This window comes from Quercus lobata, chromosome 3 (assembly GCF_001633185.2).
Source record: "Quercus lobata isolate SW786 chromosome 3, ValleyOak3.0 Primary Assembly, whole genome shotgun sequence".
Taxonomy (NCBI): domain Eukaryota; kingdom Viridiplantae; phylum Streptophyta; class Magnoliopsida; order Fagales; family Fagaceae; genus Quercus; species Quercus lobata.
In genome coordinates this window covers 643945-661752 of record NC_044906.1, presented here as the reverse complement: position 1 = coordinate 661752, position 17808 = coordinate 643945, and the positions used below count along the sequence as shown (strand labels likewise).

The following is a 17808-nucleotide window of genomic DNA, read 5'->3' as shown; positions in this document are numbered from 1 at the left end:
AAATCTCTTTTTTATATTTTCAATAAACTTCCTTCTTCATTTCTAATTATTATTTATTTTTAAAAAATTAATTGTTATTTTTCTATTATGGATTATTCAAACACTATTTTATGTATATAATATGTTGAGTAGATACGAATGAATAAAATTTCACATTAAATGATAATGAAAATAGTGAATTATTATTATAATATAAGTTGATCCAAATTCATAGACTTATTTTTTTAAATTAAACTGTGTACTTTATATTATATTTTATGCTCAATTGGAATTTGTTATTTCTCCTATTCGTGTATGTTCACAATTTCATGCCATTCTTTCAATCCAATCAACCACACTTTTACCCTTTAAAAAAAAGTGTAAATTGTCTTATGTGCTTGAGCAAATTGAATATTTTAAAAAAATCATGATAGCTTATGATATTAACTCCAATCTCAGAGGCAGATTGGATTCATTTTCATTTTAGTTTTTAATTAAAAAAAATATCATTTAGGTTTAAAAATTTTAATTTTGTCCAATTACTCCTTTACATTTGCAATAGTTGTGCATGTCCTCATCTATACTACTATTTAAGGGGCTTTCCCTGTTTGGATTCCTCATTTTTTTTAGTTCAAAAATACCCCTATACCCCTATATTTAAGTAGAGACAAAACTAAAAGATAATCCGCTAAAAACGCAGCTCTAACTCCCACTAAAACATTACCTAAAAAATAAGACCACTTTCCTGTTAATTTTCAAATTACTTTATCCACTTATAAATTAGATTTTTAAAATAAAAATTATATATATAAAACATTTTTTTTTTAGCTAAAAAAAAGTCTCATTGCACGCGCAAAGCGCGTGTGATGAGGCTAGTTCCATCCAATGCCTTTACAGATTTTTTTTTTAATTTTTTTCCAAAATTTAAAATTAAAATAAAATGAAAGTTTTTTCTTTTATTGAAAAAAAAAATACTAATGCTTAGCTAAAAGATAACACTAATTCCCTCAATCTAATATCATAGATTCACAGCCACCACACAGTATCAGCACATCGCCACCACACAGTAATATTATTACATAATTGCCTGTTTAATAAATGAATGCACTCTATTCTATCTTTCTCCATGTGTTTGTTTTCACAACTTCAATATCATCTGTTTCAACTCAAATCAACTACTCTTTTGCTTAGTGAGCGTTTAGATTCAGCGTTTCCTTCACGCTTTTAAGGGAGCAAAATTTACTGTTCATAGACAAAATTTACTGTTCACGCACTGTTCATACATTAAAAAATATTAAAAATAGGTCCCACAGTACTATTCACACATATAAAAATTATTTTGTTACAGTGTTTTCAGTTTTCAGTTTTTAGTTTTAGCAACAATAAGTTCAATCCAAATGGACCCTTAGTCTTAAATCTTAAATGCCTATTTTCCTTCGTTTCTTTTTTGGCGTGGCAGAAGGGTTGAGCTTACCGACTATTGCTAAATGAAAGTCAATTCATTGATATTGATTCCCCCATTTTATCTTTTTTTCTTTCTTTAGAATTATAAATAACTAAAAGGGGCAAAGTAATTTCATGGTAACCAGCAATGGAGCTTATAATTGAAATTTCATTAAGACATGAACACATGATAATTATTTGACATGTGTCCAAATCCAAATGGATCCAACACACTAAATTTAAGCTGATTCCTTTACTTTGAAGTTTCATTCTTAGTCTCCTCAAACTTGGAAAAGTTGGTCTTCTTTTTTTCTTTTCTTTTTTAATCCCATTTCCTCCAAACTGAAGTGAGATGAAGCACATCTATTTCTTATGCTGTCTCTTGTGCTATATGATCCCCAATCTTAAGTTATGGTACAAATTCCGGTGTTCATCAAATTTTTTTTTTAGGCACAATTTTGTTATTAGTCATAATGAATTAGAAAAATGCTAAAGGTCTTACAAGTTTTATTACATAAAGTTTACAAATTGATATGACAATAAATATAATTGGTAGATTTCAGTATATTTGAAGGTCTTTTTGTGGTTGGTGATACATCATTTAATAAGCTTAATGTAATAAAAATTGTAATAAATGCTACACTACTCAATGAATTATGGCTACGAAGATACCATAGACAACCTTATCTTTCCAAAAGACCATTAACCAGATTGCATTTTTCAAAAAAAATTTATTAGCAAATTATGTTTCTTTTACCAGCCAGTCAACAAAGCTGTCAAGTGTCAATCATCCTCTAGAAAACTTAAACACAAAGAAAAAGTTTAATCAAAATAATACCAGGTGAACACTAGTCATTCTCCGAAACTCCAAGCCAAGTTTTGTCCACAACATGTCAGCAACAGCCCACACGCACAAAACAAAGTCCGCTTTTCACACAACCGCTCGACGCGAAACACTCTAGAAGGGAAGAAACTCAGCGTATTTACGTCATCTTCAAGGCGAAAGGGAAAAGAAAAAAAAAATGTTATGAGTATGACATTGATGAATTGGTGATTTACTTGGCACATACAAAGTCTTCTTTAGTTTAACAAAAAAACAAAAGTCTTCTTTAATTTAACAAAAAAACAAAAGTCTTCTTTTATGTTGCGTAACATGATAATTAATAATTATTAATCCAAAATAAATTATACACTAACCAAAAAGATTTAAAGAGTTGTTTGATGCTATAAAAAAATTTTAGTAATAAAAAATATCATAAAGTCACAATTAATTTGGTAGCAATCAATTTGATTTTTACTTATTAGCTCACTAATAAAAATGTCATGTCATCATTTGAATTAAAAATGTCATGTAATTTCACTAATGAAAATGTCATGTCATCATTTGATTTATAATTTGGGCTTTATATGAGTGTGGGCTGATTGGGTTTTAATTTTTAAGTGTGAGTGTTAATGTTTTAAGAGAGATCTGGCTGAATGTTTGCAAGTTAAAAGGGTTTGGACCTAAAATTATGTTGGGCTTGAGTTGGTTAAGCCTAAGTATTTCTGGACCTGGGTGTAAATTCGTATGGGGTAGTCGTGTTAGTGGGCTGGCCTCACTTTGAGAGAAACTCAATGACAATGAGATGAGTTAGGCCCAACTCAAGCCCCAATCCTTCAGAAGCACTGATGGTGGTGCACCTAACATCGAGTAGGTGTGGCTTTATTTTAAGGTGGTGAGACTTTGCACGTGTTGCTGGGTCAGCAGGGACGGAACGTGTGGGCTTAGGGGGCCATTGCCCCAGAACGACTAGTATATAGCTACACAAAATTTTTGACTTTGTCCCTCTCTCTCCATATTGTTTTACAAATTGACACAAGAAATTTTTCATTTTTTATTTTTTATTTTTTATCAAACAATCCCTTTGCTCAATTGCCCCAAGAATATCAAGAAAATCTTTTAGACTAACCAATAAAACAATTCATAAACCTAGATAATAAGAAAATCCCTTAGACAAATGACAAATCCAGTCTAAAAAAAAAATACCAAAAGGACAATTACAAATGACAAATCCTTAGCAAAACAATCCTTTAGTGCAACACCACCACCATTATCATCTTCTTCTTTGGCCAGTTGCCGTACTAGTACCACCATCGTCGGACAAAGACTACCATCAACATTTTCTTCATGCCTCATCTTTACTTGCTTTCGTCTTAATTTATTTTTCTAACTTCACAACCTTCAGTGCATGTGTTCATCTCTCCTCTTTGTTAAATGACTATGTAGAAAGTTTATCTCCAAACGAGTTTGGAAAGAAATTCTTCAAACTCTCCTTATATTTTTTTATTGAATGTAAATTTTGACAAAACCACAGTTAGATTGCATTTTCTTATCATATCTTTCATACATATAAAATTTCAAGAAGTTCAAAGATCAATAGCTATGTCATCAATAAATTTGTTAATTTTAAGTTTTTGTTGTCTTAAATTATGTATAAAAAAAATTTATAGATCGAATAGTAATTAACATCCGATTTGAAAGAAATTTAACATATATATTAAAAACATTAAGAATATGCAATTCGATGGTTAGATTTTCAAAATATGTACAACACCATGTGTAGAACTAGAGTAAAAGAGATAGAAAGAATGGCTTTTTATTTTTTTTTTTATTTTTTTTTTTATAATGGATTCGGGCTAAATCATCCTTGGGTACTCTTTGGAAATTGTTGTGGAGGTGATGTGTCACGGGATATCCTAAAGCAATTTCCCATTGAGAAAGGCAGAGGAAGGTCGAGATAGAGAGAGAGAGATAGTTTTAGCTTGTAGTGCTTTTGAGAATTTTTATAATCTTCAATTTAGTTGCAAGAGCATATTTTTATAAAAAAATTCGAGAAGTTTGATTTCAACTGCCCTACACTGCTTTTTTCTTTTTTCTTTTCTTTCTATTTATGCTTTGCTTTTGCCTCTTGGATAGTCCCGGGCATCATTCTTCTTTCTCTTTTTGCTTAGATACGCTTTTGCAAAGAGAGAGAGAGAGAGTCAACAGTCATTACTTTGATTTATCAAAAAAAAAATGGCCTTCAATGTGGTAACGAATTTTGCATTGTCTCGAATGTCTAATTGCAAATACAACAACATTCATTGATTCACAACTAGGTCCTCTTATAGAATGAGGAACCATCTTTGTTTGAATATTTTTCTCTTGTAATTACATTATCTAACAAGAATTTAGAAAGGCATTCATTGATTCACAACTAGGTCCTCTTATAGAATGAGGAACCATCTTTGTTTGAATATTTTTCTCTTGTAATTACATTATGTAACAAGAATTTAGAAAGGTCATCTAATTGCAAGTTGTGTTTGAAAACTTGAATTTGGATATGGATTTTGATTTTGATTTTGAATCAATAGATTTGAAATGCCTCAATTTCGAATCCATTGATGTGGCCAAAAATCCTGGGATATGAATTTGGTCAAGAAGTACCTCCATTCATGTGGCCAAATAAATTTTGCATCTCTCCAAACTTTGCAAATTGGTTTGATCTTGTGATAGTCACCATAACTTTTTTAATAGCTACAAATAAATTAATAATAATAGAATATGTTATCTGATAGACAAAATTGCTATAGGTCCTGTACAACTTTTTATTCAATTTAATTATAATAGTGGTAATAAAAAAAAAAGGGAAAAAGTTAATGTATGCCCTAAGGGCATTAGTTTATGAAATATTTTTGAAAACTTTTTTGGAAAGAGAAAAAAGAAATTAATTTTTTTTATGGTTTTTTATATTTCTCACGAAAGTGGTGTCAAAACTTTACTTAAATATTTTATTAACAATTATTCTAAAAACACCCGCTAATAATAATTTAAAAAAAAAAAGAAAAAGAAAAAAAAGACCATCTATGTCTCACAAGCATTGAAGCACCTTAACCACCTAACAAGTTCCACATTGTGTCTGAGTTTCTATGATTTTGTTCTATTGGAGCTAAAACTATTCTACAAATTAATATGAGGGCCCCTTTTCTGTTGAAAACTCTGTTTCTCATGTAATTATCTGCTATATCAAGAATTTGGAAATTGGTTACCAATAACTCAATTTTCCAATTCTACACTTGACAATTTCTTTCCATTCATAATTCCTTCAAACCCTACTAATTACGACAACAGAAGAATCTTCTAAAGAGTAAGGAAACCATATAAACTTCTCCGAAATTCACAACTCATGCTCTCATTGAGATTAACTCAAATACACTACATGAGAGAAATGTGAGAAAGGTACCTAATAGTACATCTTGTAGGTGATATGACAGCAGTAAGCTCAATTGAACTTTATTATATTTTGTGAAAATAGTAAGCTCAATTGAGCTTTAATATATTTTATGAAAATCATAATAATTGAAACCATATAAATCATATCTGATAAGGACTAGAACCCATCAAAGGAAAAAAAAACACTCTATACCAAGGGAGTTAATTTCGTACCAGAGATTGTACCGGTTTGACTAGTGGAACAATATATTTCAGTATCGGTCAATACTGGTGTATCGTTTCAATTTTACCGTTATTTTTTATATTTATAAATATATATATATATATGTGTGTGTGTGTGTGTGTGTGTGTGTGTGTATTATAATAAAATAAAAGTTTACCAAAAAACATTACCTCAATTCAGAACAAATTATTCATAATTTAAACTTTAGCATCAATTAAAAGGGAAAAAAAACACAATATAAAAATAGAAAGCTTAATTGTTCATTGCATACTAAAAAGACAAATAATATTAATAAGTTATGTAAGTAAGTTACCACTTTGTTCTTACAAAAATTAAAAAATTACAAAACAAAAATAAATAAATAAATAAAGCTTTTTTTTTTTTGTACTGGCCGGTACACTTAGTACTAGCTGATATTGTCCGAAATCGGCCGATACATGGCTGCTATTTAAACTGGTACGAACCGTTGGCATTTCGATACTGGTATATGTACCGGTACTATACATACCAGCCGGTACAGTATCGACCAACTTGCTCTATACACTACTCCTACACCAAGCTTGTCACTCTATTTCCCATACTGACTTGTAATCGTGGCATTCTCTAATAAATATACTTATTATTTGTAAATGACACTAATTTTAATTAATTAATAAATAGGAAAACGTCTCCTTAAATTTTTATTACATTTATTAATGAAAAGATTGCACTTTTCTTTACCCAATTTTTGTCCTTGATGCAATCAAAATTGTTACCTTGATTTCTCGATCAAGAATCTTTGAAATTTGATTCTAGGAAAAAAAAAAAATTTTTTTGAACTCCCCCTAAAAATTCTATAAACTAAACACTTCTTAAGGCCCATTATTGATGAATCACTATGTGACAGGCCAAGAAGTAAGCTAATATTTTGTTGCACCATACCAAAATTTTGTACCTCCTAAATCCCAAATTTAAAAAGAGAAAAAGAGAGTCGTAACTAAATAAAGGAACAGAGCCCATTATTGAAATATAGCCCAAATCCAAAGAAACTGAGCCGAGAGAGATGGAAAAAAAAAAAAAGAATTGCATATCCGAATCCGACCCACGATAGTATACATAGATTGGGAGATTCGAAAACCTATTAAAAAAAAAGAAAAAATCTAATCCTAATTCCTAACTCTAAACTTAACCCCGCCACCTTTGGCTTTGTCTCTATCTCTCAAGTCTCATCCCCATTCCAAATCCAGAAGATTCGTCGATGTCAGGTGGGTCAAGTTCAGGGTCAGAGTCAGGGTCGAAGGAGAGTTTGAGATCGTTTTCTGTGGAATAACTTTGGTGGGAGTCCCTTCCACTCTCTAGCAAGACATTTCCTCTTGAATATATAGGGCTCTTTTATAATCTAAAAAGAATATTACTTTACAACTGAACTTGTTTGAAACTTTCTCCTTTTGAATTGCAAGGAATATATTGTTTCATAAACATTATCACAAAAACACATAGAAGGTAGAAATGTGACAAAGTTATCTGAAAGTATTGCTCGTAGGCCATCCAATAGCACTAGCCCACTTGAAATTCATCCAACAAAAAAATATTATTACAAAAACCATGTAACTCCTTATCTGTCAAGAGCTAGATCCCCTTTAAATTTTAAACTCCATTTTCATTTTGAAACAAGATGATTAGATATGCCACTTGAACAACTTCCCAAATCATTGTAATTGAACCAAATACAAATTTAAAACATGGTCAAGCTCATTGAATTACATGTGCACATCTAGTTGTCAAAGCCTCAATTGATATTCATCCTATGAAAAATAGCTAGTCAAAGTATAAACAGGACATGAGGGTCATCTTCTGTAGTCATGTCAATAATCATCATCATCATCATCTTCTGCATATGCATCATCATCTACATATACATCATCATCTGCATATGCATCATCATCATCATCATCTACAAATACATCATCATCATCATCATCATCATCATCATCTGCATATGAAGCATCGTCATCATCATCATATTCATACACATCACCATCATCATCATCTGCATATGGATCATCATCATCATCATCATCATTATCATTTGCATATGGATCATCATCATCTGCATATGAAGCATCATCATCATCATCGTCATCTACATATACATCACCATCATCATCATCATCATCATCATCACCATCACCAGCTGCATATACATCATCACCACCAATTCCATATTTGTCAACATCTGAGTTAGTAAGGTACTATAATAATAATAATAATTCACTCATTACAAACTAGTGTCATTGGAGTTTCTTGTTATCTATTTTATAGAGCATGACACCATTGATTATCAAGTATACACATGGTAGGGAAGGAAATACTATTTAGTCCTTAGTTTTCAAGTTTCAAGAAGTTATCAGGAAAAATTGTCTTGCGTTTGCCTGCAGAAAATGAATAGGCAAAATGGCATGATACTCTGATAGTTACATGCCAAATTAGGATTGAACCATTTACATTACCAAAATTCTTGGTCCTTGGAGCAGTGTAATGAGTAAAGCTTTAGAATGTATTTCCTATTAGATCATATTCTTAACTTGCCTAAGGTTCTATACTAGTTATTAAGCTTCCTGAAAGTGATGATGATGTAGAGGCCTAGAAAATATAGGGTGATTGGGATTGCTTGTGGTTAGCTAAAAAAAAAAAAAAGGCTGGACTATACTAATGAGCTGTACAACAAGTAAAATAAAATAAAACAGGGTTAGACTTATAATAGGAAAGATATTGGAGCAAGTCATTACCATTGTATGAAAAGAGATCACTTTCCTCAGGTTCAATATCGCTATAGTCATCACAGCTACTTGTTGAATTGTCAAATCCATGATGGACACCATCCCAACCTTCATAAGTAATGACACGGCTACTGCTTTGTGCAATTGCTTGGTTTAACTCTTCCTTGTCTTGCTCATATACCAAACTGAACCCACGTTTCTGCACACTGGCAAATGAGCTTGAGGATTTTGAACTCAATTTCTCCATTATCTCATTCACAATGTCTTGGATAAATTCTGCCTCATGCCTGCAAAGATGATAGAAGACATTTACATGATGGTCCAAACCAATTATAAAATCATCTTTTTCACAATGTGTTGGATCAATTCTGACTCATGCCTGTTAACAAGATAGAAAATAATCACATGATGGTCCAAACCAATTATAAAACTGCAGAGGATGAAGAAAAAATACTAGGCAAGAATACACCTTGCACAAGCATGTACATATGAATTCATCAGCTCGTGGAGAGAATTACTGATATAGAATTGTATATTATATTCAGGGCTATAGTTATTGTTATATTTTGTTGAAACAGACGCATCAAATTTTAAGATTACTAGAATACAAATAATAAAAGGTTAAGCCTTAGTGCCAGCACAAGCACAAGTTTTTACCTCTTGAACGGAGACTCAAATAATGGTGTATTTTTTTCTTTTTCTTTTTCTTTTCGCTTTGCTTAAGAAGAGGTGTTCTTTGAATTTCTATTTAGGCACTAATATCATTATAAAATACTAAAGCTCTACTTCTTCAAAATTACATAATTTTTATTTTTTTTATTTTTTAAAACAGTTGATTTGTGAATAAAAGGGTTAAAATGCGCTTTAAGGAATTTATTTAACCAAAAATAGTGATTGGACCAAAACAAATTCCTTTTAAAAAGGACTTGCATGCGGTCAACTAAATCCAATCTATAATTTGGCAAAAGGTAATTTTGGGTTGTTAAAGCGTCACATTGATTTATTAAGGTTGCGTTTGGATAGATTATATTTGGCAGATTATTTTACTATTCAACTTGTTTTTGTTACTATTCATGGTCCCATTTCACTTTTTGATACTATTTATATGTCCTATTGTACTATTTCAATTAACTTTTAGCTTTAACTTTAGTTTTTTTAGCAAAAAAAATTTTAATTTCAGCTAAATAAGTTGTTCTCAAACGATCCCTAAAAGTGTTATAATTGACACAAGCTGGTTACATGACAGGATCGAGGAGTAATTTCTGCCACATGAAGCAAGGGCTATCAATAGCAATCCCCTGAGTGTAAGCCGTGCTACTGATTGCCTCATCTGGTTTGGCTCTGAGGACGGCAACTACACAACTAAAAATGCATATAGATTGCTTACAGAGGCAGAACAAAGGACAAAACCAAGATCGTCAAACTGATCTTCTGAGGGAACCTTCTGGAAGGACTTGTGGGACCTTGACATCCCAAGCAAAATAAAACACTTTCTGTGGAGGGCAAGCAACGAGTCACTTCCAACAAACAAAAACCTGTTTCGGCGACAAGTAACGAGAAATGCAACTTGTGATTGCTACCACGACGGGCTAGAAGACACTATTCATGCTCTTTGGGAGTGCCAAGCAGTCAAAGAAACATGGTGGGAGGATGATTATTGCCGACAGCAACTATCGGTCCACTTTGCAAACTTCCGTGACCTCTTTATGGGAATTCTGAACGTCAAGAATGGGAACTTGGCTGAGAGATTTGCACATATTGCCTGGAGCATATGGGCCAAAAGGAACGCTTCTCGACCGGATCTAAACTACCTGCCATATTCTAAGATTTATTCTGATGCGATGGAGCGTGTACAAGAATTCCAGTCAGTACAGGGGTCGTTTCAAGGTGCGGAATCAATATCACCACCAACGGCTCACTGGTCACCGCCTCCACAAGCTCTTGACAAAGCCAATTTCGACGGAGATATTTTCCAAGACATATACTCCGCAGGTATTGGGGTCGTAATCAGAGATTGCTCAGGCGAGATTATCGGTTCTTTAATGGAAAGACTGGTGCTGCCACCAACGGTTGAAGATGTGGAAGCTCTAGCGTGTAGAAGAGCGATATCCTTCGCCCTTGAGATTAGTCTCCAGGAATTAATGTTTGAAGGAGATTCAGACATTGTCATCATACGAAGTCTCAACTCGGAATCACCATGCATGGCTCCCTTTGGACACATCATTGAAGACTCGCGCTGCATAGCTTCCTCTCTTAGATACCATTCCTTCAGTCATGTGAAGCGAAGTGGTAATTGTGTAGCTGATAAACTGGCCAAATTGGCAAAGTATACTGTTATGGCACTCAGATATGGATGGAAGACATTCACCGAGAGGCCCACAACCTTGTATTGTTTGACAAAAGTTTGGTTAATTGAATAAACTCATAGTATTCTTTCTCTAAAAAAGAGTCTCCAATTGACTTAAATTCTTAAGGGGCACGGCTAGAGTAATTTGTGAATGTTTGTCCATAATATTAAAGCATCACGTGACTAAATAATTTTTTTTGTTTCTTTTTTTGAAAAGAGTGACTTAATAATTGATTACCTCTTCATAGTAGAATTAAATTTTTTTAGTCATCATAATGTATAGTCTTTCAACCATTTTTATAGGTAGACTTTGACTGAAGAAGCCTGTGGGTAAACTTATCCTACCAAAGGAACTGGAAAAGTACAATTTACCTTTTGGTTTGGCCCTTTCACAATTTACTATACGAAACTTCTGGGTCTGTTTGAATACTGTTTATTGCTAAAAATTAAAAACTGAAAACATTATAACAAAATAATTTTTAAAAGTGTGAATAGTGCCGTGAGACCTAATTTTAAAATTGTTTTTGTTGAAAAAAGTAGTTTGCAATTCCTGTGAACAATGCACAGAATCCACTAAAAAAAAGGCACCACTGGAAAACGCAAAATGCGCTTCCCAAATGGAGACTCAATTACTTCATTTAAATCCATAAAACACCAAGTGTTCCATGTAAACTTAGAGATTTTTCACTCGTGTAGGACTGAGCAATTTAAGGACTAGCTTGACGAAATAACCCCACACAATTCCAACTATATTCAATTCTCCAATTTTTTCTTGAAAAAAGAGAGAGAGAAAACAATAACAAAAGTAAAGTTAAGAAAATAAAAAATAAATAATGGAGAAGATGAATTAGGCATTTTAACTAGCATGTTATGTTATATTCTAATAGCTAATTATATGATTCATGGTATATGAAAGAAGCTTATCATTTGAAATTCATGGAAATTACCTATTTTGTAAATGCCAACCAGAGATATCAGCCACTTTTCTTAAAGTAGCTCTCCATATTTCCACCTTCTCTATGTTATCTTTAAAGCATTCTTGGTGATTAGTAAAGGCTTGTTTAAAAGTTCCTGTTTGTTTTCGTACATCAGTCGGGTCAACATCATAAAAAATTGGCAAAACTATCAGTCCCATTTCTTCCCTGCATTTGACAATCTTGGCAAGCTCATTCAAGCACCACGTAGAAGATGCATAGTTTTTTGAGAGAATGATTATAGCAAACTGTGATTCTTCTATTATTTTGAAGAGCTCAGTAATAGATTTTCCTTTCTAGAGTTCTTCTTCATCCCTAAATGTTAAAATGTCCTTTTGTTACAAAGCAACATATAGATGGTCAATAAAATTATTATGAGTATCCTCACCCCTGAAACTAGGAAATACATCATATTTCCATTGACACGTTGAAGAAGAAGTGGGTGACAGCGAAGACTCTCTTTTACACTTCATTGAAGCTGTTGGAAATTTAGATATAAAAAAAGTACCTTTTGTTACAAAGCAGCATATAGATGGTCAGTAAAATTATTATGAGTATCCTCACCCCTGAAACTAAGAAATACATCATATTTCCATTGACACGTTGAAGAAGAAGTGGGTGACAGCGAAGACTCTCTTTTACACTTCATTGAAGCTGTTGGAAATTTAGATATAAAAAAAGTACAACCAATTAAAAATAAAGAAAATAAAATAATTAAATTAAGGAAGAAGAAAACGATGTGAAGTGGGATTTTAGCTTCAGGCAGGGAGTGAAACGGTAATAATAAATAGAGATGATTGTGTTTGTGTGTTAAAACTTAAAAGTGAGAACTTACCCATTTGTGAGAAGGAATTACAGCAGTGATGGTCTCCAAAACCTCCTGAAAACACTCCAATTTTAGACAATCCAACGACTCCTGTTTCGCTTTTTTTTTTGTTTCTGTTTTTCCAAAGAAGGGACGATTGAAAATTATTTAACTAGAGGAAATGAGACAAAGATAATTTAATAGATTTTCTTTTAAAAAAAAAAAGACTACGGAATTTAAGCGCTCTAAGAGTAACCACACCAGTATGTGTAAAGTTTTACAAAATAGAAAAAGGCACCAATTTTACACATTTTGATCCAAAAAAACACGCACATTAGTGGGTATAAAATTATGCATTTATGCATAATTGTTACAGTAACTGCGCATATATGCACAGTTATTGTAGCTCTTGCATTTATTATTTTACATTTTTTTTCTCTCCTTCACCTCACTCTCTCATTTTGGTGCCTTTGTTTGTGGTGTTTGCCGCCAGTCTTTTTCTTTTGCCACTGCCAAAAGAACAAAACACAAATTAGAAAGAGTGTTGAAGTGAAGGAGAGAACGAGATGGGTGCGATAAAGGCGGCAATCGGGGACGCAATACTGACATTCATGTGGGTATTTCTCTCATCAACCATGGGTGCAATGCTTGAGCTGATAGCCACAGCTCTCGGTTTAGAAACCCTTGTCTGGCCTTCTGTCTTAATCACCACCTCCATCGTTTTTGTTCTTGTTTTCATCTTCAACTTGATTGGGGATGCCTTGGGTGGCGCTAGCTTCAATCCCACCGCCAATGCCTCCTTATATGTCGCCGGCCACGGCCCCGACACTCTCTTCTCCATGGCCCTCCGCTTCTCCGTCCAAAATCACTGCCCTTAATCAAACCCAACCCAAAATCATCATCTATAATAGAAGTATAAAACCCAAATTGTAAAAGAAGAAGAGGAAAGAAAAAGATTCTCAAAAAAAAAAAAAAAAAAAAAAAAGAAGGAGAAGAAAGAGAGGCGGAGATAGAGATATGGACAAGAAGAAGAAAAGGGAGTGTATTCAGAGAAAAAAGTAGTAAGTCTGAGGTGGGGATAGGTGGTAAATAATAAAAAAAAGTGAGGAAAAATAAAATTTTAATAAAAAGGTGCACAATAGACCAACTGATGCAGATGTTTTTGTAAAAATGAAAGTATAAAATAGAAAAAGTAGGTTTTAGATGTGCAAATTTACAAAATTTTTGCATCATGCGGATGCTCTTATAAAAACTCTAATCTTAGAAAGCAAACTTTTTTTTGGAGCTTTATTCATTCATGTCATTGGTAATGAGAAAACCAACTCGAGATTCAAACCTTGAAACAAACAAAAGTTGAAACTCTTGCTTCACGGCAATTAGGAAGAAGAAAATAATTTGATATGGATTTTTCATTTCAAGAAAAAAAAAAATGAAAGGGAAGAAATAAAAGGGATGAATAAGTGTGAAAAATGACAACTTACAGATTTGGAAATTGAAATTAGAGTAGAGTAGTAGTGATTGTTCGTAATGCTCGAAACCCACTTGAAACAAAGATTGATATTTATAGGCTGTTTAATAAAGGATTGTACTTTGTTCTTTCTTTCTCCTTCACAATTTCACATCCCCTTCCTGTTTTCAGTCAAATGCCTTTTCCCAGTCTTAATTGCCTTTTCCCATTACTTTTTTTAGAGACTAGTTTCATGGTAACCAGCTATGAATATGAAGCTCTGTTTAAATTTCCTTTTTCATTCATATGTGGTGGGCGTACTATGTATGAGAGACTTCCATCTACATCTACAAGGAAGTTTCCTCCCTATTCTCCTCGTTCAGAGAATTGAAGAGGAAAAAAAAAACTTTTTTATTTAGCTAAAATCTATGGTAAGATATCAAAATTATCATTAGATTTTGCCATAATATCAAAACTCTTTAAAGAGTACAAAGGTCACATAAAGCCATTAGAAAATTTGTTTGCTCTTGCTTTCATCTCCATTTTTTTTTTAGGGTAAATTGCAAATTAAACCTCTAAAGTTTGGGGGTGATTAGATTTTACATCTTGAAGTTTCAAAATTTAGATTTTACCCCCTAACGTTTGGGGGTGTTTGGATTTTACATCATGATGTTTCAGAATTTGGATTTTACCCCCCTTATATTTTAGGGATGTTTGGATTTTACTTCCTAAAATTTTGGGATATTTGTATTTTACACCCTAAAATTTTGGGATATTTGTATTTTACACCCTAAAGTTTTGGGATATTTGTATTTTACACTTTAAAGTTTCATAATTTGGGAGTGTAAAATCTAAGCACTACTAAACTTTAGAGGGTAAAATCCAAATTTTGAAACGTTAGGATATAAAATCCAAATATCCTAAACTTCAAAGGGTAAGATCCAAATTTTGAAACTTTAGGGTGTAAAATCTAAACACCTCCAAATTTTAGGGGTTGCAATTTGCAATTTATCCTTTTATTTATATAACCTTCCTTCTTCATTTTTAATTGTTATTTATTTATTTAATTTTTAAAATTTTAATTGTTATTTTTCTATTAGGGTTATTCTGACACTTTTTTATGTATATAATGTGTTGAGTTAATATGTGTTAGTAAAATTCACATTAAATGATAATGAAAATAGTGTGTGATTATTGTAATATAATTTGATCCAAACTTGTAAACTTTAAGTTTTTAAATAAAATGGTGTACTTTAACTTTATATTATATTTCAATACTAAATCAGAATCTGTTATATCTCTTATTCATGTGTGTGTTCACAACTTTACATTTGTCTTTCAGTCAAGTCAACCACACATTTGCCTTTACTTCTTTGGTGGTTAGTCGAGTGCACTTTTTCCAGTCCCCCCGTTTCTTACTCCTTTGCTTTATTGTTTTTTTTTTTTTAATTTAATTATTATTATTTAAATTAATAGAGGTGGACTAAGGGTCTGTTTTGATACAACTTATTTTGCTGAAACTGAAAATTTATTGCTGAAAGTACTGTAAATAAAGGTAAAAGTTAGTTGAAATAGTACAGTGAGACCTATGAATAATACCAAAAAGTGCAGTAGGACCCATGAATAGTAGTAAAACTAAGCTGAATAGTAAAATAATTTATAATTTTCGTCCAAATCCAAACGCACACTAAGTGTTCATCTTGAGATTTTTTTTTTTTTTTTTTTTAATGGAAAAGGGGACTTCTAGGGTGGACTCATTGTCATCGATCTCATGCTATGTGATGGTAAGAATAATATCATGAGTACTATCGGAGCCTTGATGGGGCTACTATTGTGGGCATAATACATTCGTTGAAATATTACTGCTTGAATCGTCTTGAGATTTGGGTTAATTGTTAGATATATCAATTTTTTTTTTTTAAATATTCAGTTTACTCTATAAGCTTAAACAAACATCATTTAAACAATTTGAAAATTCTATTGTTCTTCCTTCTCCATCTTAAACTTTTATTTATCTATCACTAGCAGCTAGATACTCTTTCGCGCATATATTTGGCATAACCTAATTTGGTTCCTTCTCCATCTCTAACAATTATCTATTTACATTGGCTACTAGAAACTCTTCAGCGTATATAATTGCCACAATGTGAGACATATGCAGTTAAGACAAGCTATTGAAAAGAAGCAAGGACTTAGAAGAGCATGGATTTTTTTTTAAACAGTGTAAATTGTCCTATGAGCTTAGGGAGCAAATTGAATTTAAAAAAATAAATAAATAAATCTTGATAGCTTATGATAACCCCAATCTCAGAGGCAGATTGGATTAATTTTCATTTTAGTTTTTTTATTAACAAAAACTATCATTTAGCCTTAAAAATTTTAATTATATACTGATATACTTTTGCTAAAACTCTGCCTGTTCACAATTTCACATCCCCTGTTCTCAGTCTAGTCAACAACTTTTCCTGGGCCACCCTCAAGGAAATTTATTCCTTTTCCCACTACATTTTTTAGTGCTTTAGCTTGGCACTTACTCCTTTCCTTTATGGCCTTTTTTTTTCTTTTTCTTTTTTAAATCGATGGAGGAGGACAGGGTAGTTTCGTGGAACCAGCTATCAGCTAGCCTATGACTACGAACCTCTGCTTAAATTTCTTTAAGAAATATCTATTACATTCACCCATTTAAATACAAAGTACACACGTTCAACTTTTTGAACTAAAATTGTGACTTGAAATAATTGAAAATTGTAACTTTCTATGCAAAAGTGGCAATCGTGTGGACCATGTGTGTAAGTGTGTGAAATAGACATATATCACGTATGAGATATTTCCATTAAAGAGAAAGTTTCCTTCCTAGTCTCCTCATTTAGAGAATTGAAGAAAAAAAAAAAATTTATTTAGCTAAAATTTATGGTAAAATATAAAAATTATCATTAAAACTTTTAACAGTACAAACAAATGAAATTAATGATTGATAATTATTAAGATAATGATTCCCCCACTATCTTAATCATTTCCGGTAAAGAAAGAGACTCAACACAGATGGAATGAAAGTTCTTATCAGAGTACAAGAAAAAGGCGCCAAAACAGCAAAAATAACTAACCTAACAACTTAACTAACAATCCAATTCAACTAATCAGTGCTTGACAGCGGGACTTCCTAACAGACTTCTTTCTTTCCTTCACACGTGCTAACTGTGCTGAATTAGTTGATGTCGTTTGCTTCACTCTGTCGTTTAGCCACAACTTCAGCTTCAACATTTCCCTTATCTTTTTACCTTTTTTTTTTTAAGAATTGTAAACAAATAAATAACTAAAACGGTCAGAGTAATTTCATGGTGACTAATGATGGAGCTTATATTTGAAATTTCATTAAAATGTAAACACGTGGCAATTATTTGATATATGTCCAAATCCCAATTAATTCAGTGTACTGGATCTAAGCTAATTCATTTGCACAAAAGTCTCATTCTTAGTCTCCTCATTCGAACTTGGGAAAATTGGTTTTTTTTTTTTTTTTTTAAAGAAAGATATACCTTGTATAGTTTACTTTATTTTTACCTTCCTTATTGAGAAAAT

General features: G+C 32.2%; 1 protein-coding gene across 1 annotated transcript; it reads right to left on the bottom strand.

The window, feature by feature from the left end:
* Positions 1-7741: 7741 nt before the first annotated feature.
* Positions 7742-12238, bottom strand: LOC115979686 (secreted acidic protein 1A-like). Its single transcript, XM_031101751.1, has 4 exons — positions 11951-12238; positions 8666-8943; positions 8035-8112; positions 7742-7830 (listed from the first exon to the last, which is right to left on the bottom strand). The coding sequence occupies exons 1-4, from the start codon at positions 12136-12138 to the stop codon at positions 7742-7744; spliced, it is 633 nt and encodes a 210-aa protein (XP_030957611.1). The 5' UTR covers positions 12139-12238.
* Positions 12239-17808: the final 5570 nt, after the last annotated feature.

Coding starts and splice junctions, on each gene's coding strand:
- LOC115979686 (XM_031101751.1), bottom strand. CDS start 12,138: ATGGGACTGATAGTTTTGCCAATTTTTTATGATGTTGACCCGACTGAT. Junction 8,113..8,665: donor TGATCTCTTTTCATACAATG/GTAATGACTTGC, acceptor TTACTAACTCAG/ATGTTGACAAATATGGAATT. Junction 7,831..8,034: donor TGATGATGATGATGATGATG/GTGATGTATATG, acceptor ATGTATTTGTAG/ATGATGATGATGATGATGCA.